The 12,953-nt window shown below is 43.9% G+C and overlaps 1 protein-coding gene across 9 annotated transcripts in view; it reads left to right on the forward strand.

Moving 5' to 3' along the window:
• LOC134541133 (disco-interacting protein 2) overlaps positions 1-12,953 on the forward strand; it is a 473,542-nt gene that overhangs the window by 427,375 nt on the left and 33,214 nt on the right. For all 9 annotated transcript variants that reach the window (XM_063384327.1, XM_063384328.1, XM_063384323.1 and 6 more), the window contains 7 exons: positions 1,251-1,456; positions 3,782-4,009; positions 5,959-6,220; positions 6,678-6,912; positions 8,107-8,246; positions 11,596-11,813; positions 12,729-12,941. In XM_063384327.1, the coding sequence (XP_063240397.1) occupies positions 1,251-1,456; positions 3,782-4,009; positions 5,959-6,220; positions 6,678-6,912; positions 8,107-8,246; positions 11,596-11,813; positions 12,729-12,941 (1,502 nt within the window). The remainder of the gene's footprint in view (positions 1-1,250; positions 1,457-3,781; positions 4,010-5,958; positions 6,221-6,677; positions 6,913-8,106; positions 8,247-11,595; positions 11,814-12,728; positions 12,942-12,953) is intronic.

Below are 12,953 nucleotides of genomic sequence, written 5' to 3' on the forward strand. Positions count from 1 at the left end.
CGACGGGGAATGCAGAGACATGTCTGGTGATGGACGTGGATGTGTTCTCTGGTGGTTCTGATGTTGGCGTGGATTCAGCTGAGCCAGTGGTCGTAAACATAAATTTTTTTGTCAGCCACTAAACTCTCAAGAAAGAGACCTGTGAGGCAATGGAAGAAAGTCTGATAGATTCATTCATTCATTCATTCATTCATTCATTCATTCATTCATTCATTCATTCATTCAGTCATTCATTCATTCATTCATTCATTCATTCAGTCATTCATTCAAAAGGAATCTCAGAAGGCTCCAAGTGTCTGGCGAACGTAAATTATTATTTATGTATTTATTTATATCAATAATCTGAAGTGTATAATTATTGTTAGTAGCCGTACTGATTTATATAATTCAGTTTTATTTAGTTTCCTACCATTTATAGTTTCTGAATATCAGCCTCTGCAAAGTACATGTTTTTGGCGACCCAATTTATGTGGCGTGGCCACCCGACCGTCAGGTAAGACGTTCATCGAATTCATGTCAAAAAATAAAGCAACGTAATTTTGTTAAAATATTTTATTTATTTAATACACAATATTCCAATTCAGCGCAATGTAAATCCACGAAACAGACCCCTGGCGGCCGTAGTCCAAAATACATCCGACCCAGAATTTTATTCTTTCATAATTTTATTTTTCTGCACGCGAGTCCTACAGCAGCAGAAAAATTAACAGATAAATAAGATGTATGAACTGATCGGTTTTGTGTAAGCAAATCGCAACCTATAATTGTGTGATGTGATAGCTATAAACATGCTATAATGAATACTTATATATACACTCATACTCAAGTATATAGTGTGCACATATGCGAGTGAGCAAGTATGCGAGTGTGCGCGTATGCGAGTGTGCGCGTATACGAGTATGCGAGTGTGTGCGTATGCGAGTCTGTGCGTATGTGAGTGTGCGTATGCGAGTCTGTGCGTATGTGAGTATGTAAGTCTGTGCATATGCGAGTGTGCGTATGCGAGTCTGTGCATATGTGAGTGTGCGTATGCGAGTCTGTGTGTACGTGAGTCTGTGCATATTAGAGTGCGCGTATGTGAGTGTGCCCAGAGCTCCCCAATCCTGAGCCATCAAGTGTCCCACTCCTGATGTTTGCCGTCGGAGAGTTGTACATTCGTTACTGTCTGATGGCGTCAACGCCTTGTCTTGGTCTAATGGCTGCAAAGAAGTTTAGCTTCAGGCAGATGAAGATGTCGTGTGCGGTTGCAGGGAAGCTGCTGAGCAGGTCGCAGAAGATAGCCTACACGCTCCTGAACAAGGCGTTCAGCCGGGGCGGGGAGACGTGTCTCAAGTCGGGGGACCGGATAGCGCTGGTCTACCCCAACAACGACCCGATCAACTTCGTGTGCGCCTTCTACGGCTGCCTGCAGGCGGGCATCGTTCCGGTCCCCATCGAGGTGCCGCTCACCAGGCGGGTGAGTGCGCCGACGCGTCCGTGCCTGCTAACCTCAATCTCATCTTTTCCTTCACTTTTATCAGGTACACATGCCATCCACCAGCGGTCATCGTATTTACAGGCAATATAGCCACCATGTGGTATTTTACTGAAGGGTACAGGATCGGTGTCTAAATCAGTAACCAGCACAACTTCACTTTCGTCCGAGTTGGAGTTAGTCTGGTCTTGATTTTGATTTTTGTCAGAGGAATGAAAGAGTGCAACTTCTGAGTTTCAATTGTGGCCCCTTCTTTACATACCCCCAGTGTCTGGTATAATACGCAAGTCAAAACAACAACCATTTTTAATTTTGGCTTGGTCTGTCACCGAGGTCACAACAAAGCAGAGGCGTAGCCAGGATTTGTGTATGGGAGGGGTTAAGAAGCTTGGTCCCCCCCCCCCCCTATTAAAGCGGGGAAAATTTTTGGTTTTAAAGGAGTAAAATAGTGCAGCAGTTTTCGGTACTCAAATTTAAATATTGTAATGGTAAAAATTTTATTGATTTTAATATGAAATTTGTTTGAGTGATTAATAAGAAATTAATTAAAGATTTGGTGCTAAGAGGTGGGGGGGGGGGGGGGTTGAACCCCTAACCCCCCCCCTCCTATCTACGCCCCTGAAACAAAGTAAGGGAATGAAGGCCTGGTCACCAAAGTCGTGTAAAAGTCGCGACAAAGCAGCAACAGTGCTCGAAATCGCAAAACTTTTAATTTCCAGCAGCCTTTTGCTAACTCAAAAATTTTTTTTTTGTACACCTCACTTCAGCTTATAGTTGCATACTAAATATAAATAGTTTTTGACTATCCACCACTTAATTTATGTAGAAATAGATACTCTTAGGGTAAAAGGTACTACCGAATCATCGGTTTTTCAGACTGAAATTTTATACTATGTATATGACGGCTATGATAAAAGTGAAAAAGATCTTGATTTTCGACAAGTTGTTTTGTTAAAAATTATCAAGCCGTTAATATTATCAAATTTACCTTTGGCTTTGTGAACTTTGGCTCAGGTCATCCACCACAGATGGCCGTGCTGTGGTTACACATTTCCGTTACATGCGACTTCCGTTCCTCTCGCCAAGTCACTCCCACCAGACGCCTTGTGTGGAGGGCTAAGATGTTGCAGATCGAAACGTCATGACTTAGAGACATGCAAAATTCGCGGATTAATTTTGTGATATGCTACAATTCAAATAATTATACCTTAGCGCTGCTCCTACCACTGGTTCACTGTTAATCTGGATTAATCAGGGCCAATTAGAGACCCTCGCTCAAAGAAGTGTCGAATCACAGACACCCGGTCGAGACGACTCACAAGTCAGCAGCCAATGAACGGGTGGCCATTTTCCACGAGTGCGTAGAGTGTAGTAGAGTCTATCCTGGAGGTCATTGAATCCGCGAATTTCGCAGGTCTCTAGTCATGACTGTGCCTGGTCGCCAATTTCGCAGGTCTCTAGTCGTGACTGTACCTGGTCGCGAATTTCGCAGGTTCTCTAGTCGCGACTGTACCTGGTCGCAAATTTTGCAGGTTCTCTAGTCATGACTGTACCTGGTCCGCAAATTTCGCAGGTCTCTAGTCGTGACTGTGCCTCGTCCGCAAATTTTGCAGGTTCTCTAGTCGCGACTGTGTGCCTGGTTGCAAATTTCGCAGGTTTTCTAGTTGTGACTGTGCCTGGTCGCGAATTTCACAGGTTCTCTGGTCGCAACTGTGCCTGGTCGCAAATTTCGCAGGTTCTCTAGTCGTGACTGTGCCTGGTCGCGAATTTCACAGGTTCTCTGGTCGCAACTGTGCCTGGTCGCAAATTTCACAGGTTTTCTAGTCGTGACTGTGCCTGGTCGCGAATTTCACAGGTTCTCTGGTCGCAACTGTGCCTGGTCGCAAATTTCGCAGGTTCTCTAGTCGTGACTGTGCCTGGTCGCGAATTTCACAGGTTCTCTGGTCGCAACTGTGCCTGGTCGCAAATTTCGCAGGTCTCTCTAGTCGTGACTGTGCCTGGTCGCGAATTTCGCAGGTCTCTCTAGTCACGACTGTGTGCCTGGTCCGCAAATTTCGCAGGTCTCTCTAGTCGCGACTGTGTGCCTGGTCCGCGAATTTCGCAGGTTCTCTAGTCGCGACTGTGTGCCTGGTCTGCAAATTTTGCAGGGTCTCTAGTCGTGACTGCACCTGGTCCGCAAATTTCGCAGGTCTCTCTAGTCGCGACTGTGTGCCTGGTCCGCAAATTTCGCAGGTCTCTCTAGTCGTGACTGTGCCTGGTCGCAAATTTCGCAGGTTCTCTAGTCGCGACTGTGCGCCTGGTCCGCAGGACGCGGGCTCGCAGCAGATCGGCTTCCTGCTGGGCAGCTGCGGCATCCAGGTGGCCCTCACGTCGGAGGCCTGCCTCAAGGGCCTGCCCAAGACGGCCGCGGGCGACGTGGTGGCCTTCAAGGGCTGGCCCCGGCTCCAGTGGTTCGTCACCGAGCACCTGGCCAAGACGCCCAAGGACTGGCTGCCCCCGCCGCGGCTCACCGACGACACCCCCGCCTACATCGAGGTCTGTCCTGCTCGCAGGCTGCGGTCACGGCACGGGCGTCGCGAGGATGTATTTTTTTTTTTTTGGGGGGGGGGGGGGGGGACTTCATTTGATTTAGTTGTTGAGAAATATCCATCCCCTGGAAAAAAAAAGGGGGGGGGGGGGTTTGAAGGTGCAAAAAGTTTTTTTTTTTGGTATTTTTCTTTTCTTTAATATTCTAATTATAGTTTGGTTTGCAATATTATAATTTATTTTTAATAAAAAAAAAATATTTTTCAGAGAACAAAATTTGTTAAAAAAACACAGTTAACATATCTGTATTCGGTATCGGACCCCCGAGCCACCCGTTTTTTTTTTTTTTTCCCCAGGGGTGTTTGGGGTTTGAAGGTGCAAAAAAGTGTTTTTTTTTAGGTATTTTTCTTTTCTTAAATATTCTAATTATAGTTGGTTTGCAATATTATAATTTATTTTTAATAAAAAAAAATATTCTTCAGAGAACAAATTTGTAAAATAAACACAGTTAACATTTATCTGAATTCGGTATCGGACCTGATTTTGATTTTTACACAAATATTGAAATTAAAAAGTGCTCGCATTACCACGATTGGACTAAAATGCACCATGCGCAATATATGGGTTATATCACAGAAATAATATTTTTAATATGACTTCGAAACTAAATATATTATTGGAGGGGACGAAATTGAAGACTTTTATTATTGGGGGGACGTGACCCCCCCCCCCCCCCCCCCCCGTCATCCCCCGCCATCCCCCCCCGGTTGCGACGCCATGGTCACGGCACCCCATCTGAATCAAACTGCGAACTTTTAATACCCGTGCATGAAACGCAACACCTCGTAAAAATCATTCACAGTTGAAGCATCATAACCTCGAACAGCCTGACCAGGATGCCAGACACCAACAGTCTTCTGAGATATTTTAAAAAAACTCGTATTAAGAAAAAAATGACTCTCTAAATTCACAGACACGTAACCCAAGGGAATACTTTAATAATATATGTGTGTGAGAATGTCAGTATCATAACAAGAATATTAATTATATTTTGATAATTTTATATTTAATGCATTATTTTCAAATTGTTTTTATGTCGGTTCTGTACTTGGATGTTAAATTGGTATATGATTAAACAGTAATTTTGTTAGTATGTAAATTTTATGTTTGAATTCCTAGATATAACTTATTTATACGTTGTTTTATGTCTCGTGGTTCAGCGTAAGAGAAGGCGTACAAGCCTTAAATGTGCCGAAGAAAAAGTATAAATAAATAAATAAATTAAAAATAACTACTGCATTTGACTGTAGTTTTCATCAATTTGTAAATTTTTTTTATGGACGGTTAAGAAATGTGGAGGGGAAAAAAAAAGTTTTACTGTGTTTAAATTCAACTCTGAAAAATATTAAATGTATTTAAATAACTTGATATTTGATTCAAAATTCAACTAGAAAAAAAAAAAAAAAGAATTATGCGTATGGATTCCACACGTGATAGAAGTGAAAGGTATAGGAAACTAAATTCTCTTCAGCTGAGGTTGCACACCAAAAAAAAAAAAAAAAAAAATGAATACAAGTACAGATGTGAGCTCTAAATTATACTATTGTGCAAGTGTGCAATTACGCATTTAAGTCTCTTGCCTGCCATCTCCTCTACAGGTTTCCTCGCCACATAACCCAACTATTCCCCTCGTGCGATCTGAATTTTTGTAACGCGGGAAAGTTTTAGCGTAAGAGAAGGCGTACAAGCCCTAAATGCGCCAAAGAAAAAGTATAAATAAATGAATTAAAAATAACTACTGCATATGACTGTAATTTTCATCAATTTGTAAAAATTTTCGGCAAAGGAAGGACGGTGGTGGGAGCCTAACGGCTGTGTTTTGTTCCTCAGTACACGACGGACCGCGACAGCTCGGTGATGGGCGTGACGGGAGCCTGATGGTTGTGTTGGTTCCTCAGTACACGACGGACCGCGACGGCTCGGTGATGGGCGTGACGGTGACGCGGGCGGCCATGCTCTCGCACTGCCGCGCGCTCACCATGGCGTGCAGCTACACGGAGGGGGAGAACGCGGTGTGCGTGCTGGACTTCAAGCGCGAGGTGGGCCTGTGGCACAGCGTGCTGACGAGCGTGCTCAACGGGATGCACGTCGTCTTCATCCCGTACGCGCTCATGAAGGTCAACCCCGCCTCGTGGATGCAGATGATCACCAAGTACCGCGGTGAGTCCGCTCGCTTCTGGGCCTGTGCATCACGGTGAACAGAGATAGAGAGAGACAGGGGGTGACGAGCGATCTGCCGTGTGTGTGTGCCGGCAGCGAGCTTGGCGGTGGAGAGAGAGTAAGTTAAGGGTATTGAGGTGTAGAGAGAGAAAGAAGGGCTGTGTCACGGTGCAGAGAGAGTGAGTCAAGGTTATTGAGGTGTAGAGAGAGAATTAAGGGCTGCGGCACGGTGCAGAGAGAGTCAGTCAAGGGTATTGTGGTGTAGAGAGAGAATGAAGGGCTGTGTCACGGTGCAGAGAGAGTGAGTTAAGGGTATTGAGGTGTAGAGAGAGAATGAAGGGCTGTGTCACGGTGGAGAGAGTGAGTCAAGGGTATTGCGGTGTAGAGAGAGAGAACGAAGGGCTGCGTCACGGTGAACAGAGATGGAGAGAGAGGGTGTGTGCGCGTGTGCCGGCAGCGAGCGTGGCGGTGGTGAAGTCCCGGGACCTGCACTGGGGGCTGCTGGCCACCAAGGACCACAAGGAGGTGAGCCTGTCGTCGCTGCGCATGCTGCTGGTGGCGGACGGGGCCAACCCCTGGTCGCTGTCGTCGTGCGACCAGTTCCTCAGCGTGTTCCAGGCCAAGGGTCTGCGCCCCGACGCGGTGTGCCCCTGCGCCAGCTCCAGCGAAGTTCTCACCGTGTCCATCCGCAGGTACCAACCCCGCGCTCGTCGCGCCGACAGGTTGCACGGTTCGACACTCTTCAATACGACTCATTCCGATGACTTGACTTGCCAGGTTATCACTCTTCACTGCACTAAAAGAAATTTTTTTATATTTCACAAGGAAAATCCTACGAAAACCTGTTGCCAAGGATATTACTTGTAAAATATACAAGGCAGAGCTTTTTTACCACGTGCGGATTTCGCAAGGCACTGCCTTGTAGTTTTGCAAGAAATATCCTTTGGCAACAGGGTTTCCGAGAATTTCCCTTGTAAAAGTACAAATTTTTTTTAGAGTGTATACAAAGAAAGAAATTTTTGTATATTTTACAAGGAAAATCCTTGGAAACCCTGTTGCCAAGGATATTACTTGTAAAACATACAAGGCAGAGCTTTGTACCACGTGCGATTTTTGAAAGGCTCTGCCTTACTTTAGTTTTGCAAGAAATATCCTTTGGCAACAGGGTTTCCGAGAATTTCCCTTGTAAAAGTACAAATTTTTTTTTAGAGTGTATAGTTGTAATGGAAATACTAAAGAGAATTTAATACACAGTAAATTTTTACAGTGGAGTCTCGCTAATCCAGACTAAATGGGACCGGATCCTGTCCGGATCACCGAAAGCCCGGAATACGCTCTAAAATGCATGTTATACAATTTTTAGATAAGTAACATAAAAAAAAATTTTTTCTTCATAAATACAACTTTTCCTTCAGCTTAACTTTAGTTCTAATACCACTGTCTATATAGACCTAAGTTTTGAATCAACAAACTGATGGAAGATTAACAAAAACAAACCATATTTGTGATGGTATCTCCTAGTGTCGAACTTCGAGAAGTGGCCAAAGACATTAAACACGGAACCTTTGTTGGAAGCGGTAGCAAAATGTTTGAAATTGCGGAATGTCCAGGTGTGATCCCCCTTAAGTATATATCGGTGCAAGCAGGGGCACAACAACTTAATTTCCAAGGGGGGGGGGGGGGGCGGCGACAATATATACCCCCCCCCCCTCCCCTATTGTTACGCTCCTGGGTGTGAGGACACACAGCTTGCCGCTCACGCACTCCCCTGCGTCGACGGTGTGCAGCTGTCCAGTTTTGTGTTCCTGGCGTGTGTCTCGGTGGCCCCGTGCAGGGGTTAGTGCCGTGCACTGTCGAGAGAGGGCGTCCGTGTGTGTCTGCCGCAGGCCGGGCCGCGCGGGCGTGAACGCGACGGGCCGCGGCGTGCTGTCCATGTCGGGCCTCAGCTACGGCGTGGTGCGGGTCGACCAGGAGAACTCGCTCACCTCGCTCACCCTGCAGGACTGCGGCCAGGTGACGCCCGGCTGTGAGTGTCGCCCTCAGCTTGCTACGCTTGCTTCCGCCTCCTCTCCGCGTTCCTCGTTCACTTGCCGACGTGTGAACATCTCGTTCTATCCGTACACGGCGTTCAGTAAATTTTCGTGTAAATTGAACGGAAGTCGACGAACGGAAGGCTCTCTGCACACGGCGTTCGGTTGGAGTATTTTCCTTCTGAATTGAACGGGAGTCGACGAACGGAAACATGACACAAAAGGTGGCAATCCCACGTCTAGAAAAGAAAAAAAAATAGCAACATTCGTAAAATGTGATCACAAGTTTTAAAATACTACCTAAGAAAAGTGGCGTTACGATGATTATAATACATTTGCTCCCCTTCTAAATTCCCAACCGGCTAATTGAACAGTTAGTAGAGTGCGTGCCTCAAGGGATATGGGTTCATGTTCCTTTCAGTGGCAAAAAAAAAAAATTGTTTTTAATTTTTTTTAATAACATTCGATGTAAATATTTTTTAAGGAATTTTAAAGTTTAAACTTTCATGTCCGAATTTTGTTTCATAAGTTTATTTGCAACATGAGCGACATGAGAACACACGAGTTAGCTCGTTACCGAGGTTAGATGTTCACACGTCTCTGGCGAATAATGTAAGACTCGCTCACATTGGAGTATACTTGAAAACACAATTTTCCTATGTTTATCCTGCTCTGCATTATTTTAAAATAATTTTTACATTAAAATATGTGTCAAAATTTAGTATTACAAGTGTATTTGCAACATGAGAAGACATGAATTTCCTTGGTTACATTTTTTTTTTTGGTTGCTTTCATCTTCGTTTTTACGAACATTCGTTGAATTTTAATTTCTTGCATTTGTAACTTCTTTTATTTTGTTTGGCCTTACACTTGTCGCACTTATAAAAATAAAATAAAAAATCAGCAATTTTATCAGTGTTTTTGAAAAAAAATGTCATTAATGTAAAATGTGTAGCTAAATAAGAGATGCAAGATCACATAACACAGATTTTTTTTTTTTCCCAATCCATTTGGTTTATATATTTTGGTAAAAAAAAAAAAATTGATGCTACATCAAATGATTTTACGATGGATGAAAGATATAATTTTTATGTTTTCATTTAAGTTTGGTCTAATTGCTGATTGGTTTCACATGTCTAGTTACTGTGCTGTGTTATTTCTGTTTTATCACACTTTGGGGTCGTCCGTTAATCACGTGATGTTTTTTTTAGCAAATTTTTAACCCCCTTTCCCCCCTAGTGATTTGTGGTGAGGTTTCAAATTAACACCTCCCTGCACCCCCCACCTCCACCCCCCAATATATCACGTGTATTTTTTTGGTACAATATATTTTTAAAAATTTCAGAATATTATCTTTAAATATAGGTACATAATCTAATTTAATTCTGGAAAATTCAGCACAGTGATAAAAAAATGTCCAGACACACATTAAGGTTGCAGGTTTATTCTCGCTGGCATGTACAGGAAAGCACCAGTACAACGAACTTCAGTTAAACGAACACTTCACTTAACCGAACTCATTGTTTGGTCCCGCCAAAAACGTATATAATAACCTTGAATTTTATTTCATCTTAACGAATTTTACGACGGTCCGTTTCTTCGTGAAACAAAAATATTCACTTGAACGAACAACCTTGAGGCACATTATGAAAAAAATTACCATCCAAAAACTTGTTCTTTATTTTTAATTTTCTTATTCAAACGTAACAGCGTGTACGTAAACAAAAACAATAACGGAACTAGTGTGTGTGCGCACGTACTATCGAAATTAGTAGATTAATTCTCGTGTTTTGAAATAATATTGGAATGGTATTACGTCCGTTGTACGATACAACTAGTACATATTCTCGGATTTTTCGTTTTTTGGCTACTTACATTACGATAATTTTTGTACGGTACTTTGGCTAACCTGTGTTTTAATTTATTTTTTGAAAGTAATTTTTTTCATCACAGTCCATAGTGTTTTTGTCGTGTCTACAGGCGTGAAATTTTTTACGTTTTTCAATAGCGTTGTGTTCTTCAGTGCCGGTTGTAGAAATGAAGCGTGTGACAGAACAAAAGTGTATATGGGGGAGAAAAAAAAATAACGCAATTCATCAAAACTTTCGACCTAAGACCTAACTATTCAAAAGAATGACGATGCTTGTCGTCTTCAAATGTTTTGGAACACCATGTGTTTTGTAATGTATGCACGTGTGACTTTTCGATTGCACACGTTGGAAGGGATGACTGTAGAGGCACATTGAATTAAAGAAACATGCGGAATATTTTATAGTCATGACGAGCAATAAATCCATATCGTAGTTTTTTCGCTACATCTGAAGAAACGAAAGTAACTAACGCAGAGTTATTGTTTACAAGTTCTGTTGTTTGTTTATAAGACAGTTCTTATCCAACCAGGATAAAAGAAGCAAATAAAAAGACAATTGTTCAAAAGTATAACTTTGCATACTTTGAATTGAAGGTTGAAAATTTCCTGTAAAATTATTGACATTTCTTACATATTCAGATGATTGTATTGTTCAAATAGTTTTTTTTTTTTTTCCTTTGATTCATTAATTTTCATTGTATTCATATGCATAGGCCTACATTTTTCATTTTTTTTTTTTTTGCATATTATTGTCCTTATTTTATCTTGTGTGTGTTATAATTCCTCAGGAAAAATTTATCGTGCATGATTTACATGTACTTTTTCCATATAATTGTCATTAATGATGGGTGTGATTTGAGGTTGGCAGCTCTGCCTACAATGTGTCTCCTGACCATAGACAAAGCATCAGCAGAGAGTATGTGAACAGGTTCTTCAAGCGGCCATAGACTAATGACTGTGATACTGAACCTTAGTACACTTAAGGTGTTTCATGTGTTTATCGGTATACATATTTATAACAATGCTTATGTTTCAGTATAAAGAACTTCAGTATAACAAACTCAACTATTTTTTGGTCCCTTCATGTTCTTTATAGTGAAGCTTTCCTGTATTCGGCGCCAAGATCACAGTCCTCGCTGGCGACTTGGCAAGCCGAGCCGGGCGGTTCGTGTTGCGGTGGGGCGGGGGGGGGGGGGGAGACATTGTTGCCTGGCTACGGCGAGTCAGGGTCACGCGTCGCTTTTCGGTTTTAGTAGAAATTCGTGCGAAAAAATAAATACACGTGATATCTCTCTACACCCCCCCCCCCCCTTACCCCTTACGAGCCTCACGTGATTAATGGGACGATCCCTTTGCAGTACAATCTTTCCCTGCGTATTGCGTGTGTTGTTTTCGCCGACTGCTCGGCGCTGACCGGGCGGAGAGGGTTTTCGGAACCTGACGAGCGAGGTATGTCTGTCCCGTGGCCCGGGCAGGCATGATCGTGGTGGTGAAGATGGAGGGGACGTCGCACCTGTGCAAGACGGACGAGGTGGGCGAGATCTGCGTGAACTCGGGAGCGACGGGCAGCCAGTACTGGGGGCTGCAGGGCCTCACCAACAGCTGCTTCAGGGTGGCTCCCCTGCAGGGCGAGGGCAAGCCCCTGGGCGAGGCGGAGTTCGTGCGGAGCGGCCTGCTGGGCTTCCTCGGCCCGGTAACTACCCGCCTCGTCCCTCGGGGCCCCTCCCCACATTCGTATTATACTTATTTTATTAAATACAGGATTGAAGTAAAAAATAATAATTCATCTTTTAATTACGTAGTGTAATTTTTCAAGTGATTATTTGGTTAACTAATTGTGCCAATTCAAATGAAAATTTGGTTTTTTAACCAACATTATTCAAGCAAAACATATATGTAGACCAAAAAAAAAAAACTAAATATTTTCGTGAGAAAATCTTTAGGCTTTCAAATGTTTTTAAAGCTCTGCAACAAATGCGAAGCTTCACCTTCAGACACAAGGCTTTGCATCACAGCCTGGCGAGGTCGAATGAAAACGAGGTTACGTCGGTTCGCTTGGTGGAAGCTCGGCACAGGCCCGTGGACGAGTGGCCCATGGGCGTTGCAACCGGGGGGGGGGGGGGGGGGGGGGGGGGGGGGGGGGGGGGGGGGGGGGGGGGGACACGTTCCCCCCCCCCCCCAATAAATAAAGACTTCAATTTCGTCCCCTCCAATAATATATTTAGTTTTGTAGTTTCGTAGTTTCTCCTGATGTTTAAATTAATTATTTTGTATGGATATAGCACCAGCAGATGTGTTAACAGTGATTTTACAAATTTTGTTCTTTGAAAATATTTTTTTATGAAAAATAAATTATATATTGCAACCAACTATAATTAGAATATCTAGGAAAGAAAAATGCCTCCTAAAAACCACATTTTTGCATCTTCGAACCCCAAATTTTCCCGGGGGAGGACCCCCGGACACCCCGCCTTTTTTTTTCCCAGGGGATGGACATTCCTCAAACAACTAAATCAATTGAAGTCCCCCCCAAAAAATATATCCTTTCGACGCCCATGAGTGGCCTGACTGTCGACTGATGTTCCCCCCCCCCTCTCCTGGTCCGCAGGGAGGCCTGGTGTTCGTGTGTGGCTCGCGAGACGGCCTCATGACTGTCACGGGCCGCAAGCACAACGCGGACGACATCATCGCCACGGTGCTGGCCGTCGAGCCCATGAAGTTCATCTACCGCGGCCGCATCGCCGTGTTCAGCATCCGCGTGCTGCGCGACGAGCGGATCTGCGTCATAGCGGAGCAGCGGCCGGACTGCAGCGAGGAGGAGGTCCGTGCCTCG

Source organism: Bacillus rossius, chromosome 18, assembly GCF_032445375.1.
Source record: "Bacillus rossius redtenbacheri isolate Brsri chromosome 18, Brsri_v3, whole genome shotgun sequence".
NCBI classification, from domain to species: Eukaryota; Metazoa; Arthropoda; class Insecta; order Phasmatodea; family Bacillidae; genus Bacillus; species Bacillus rossius.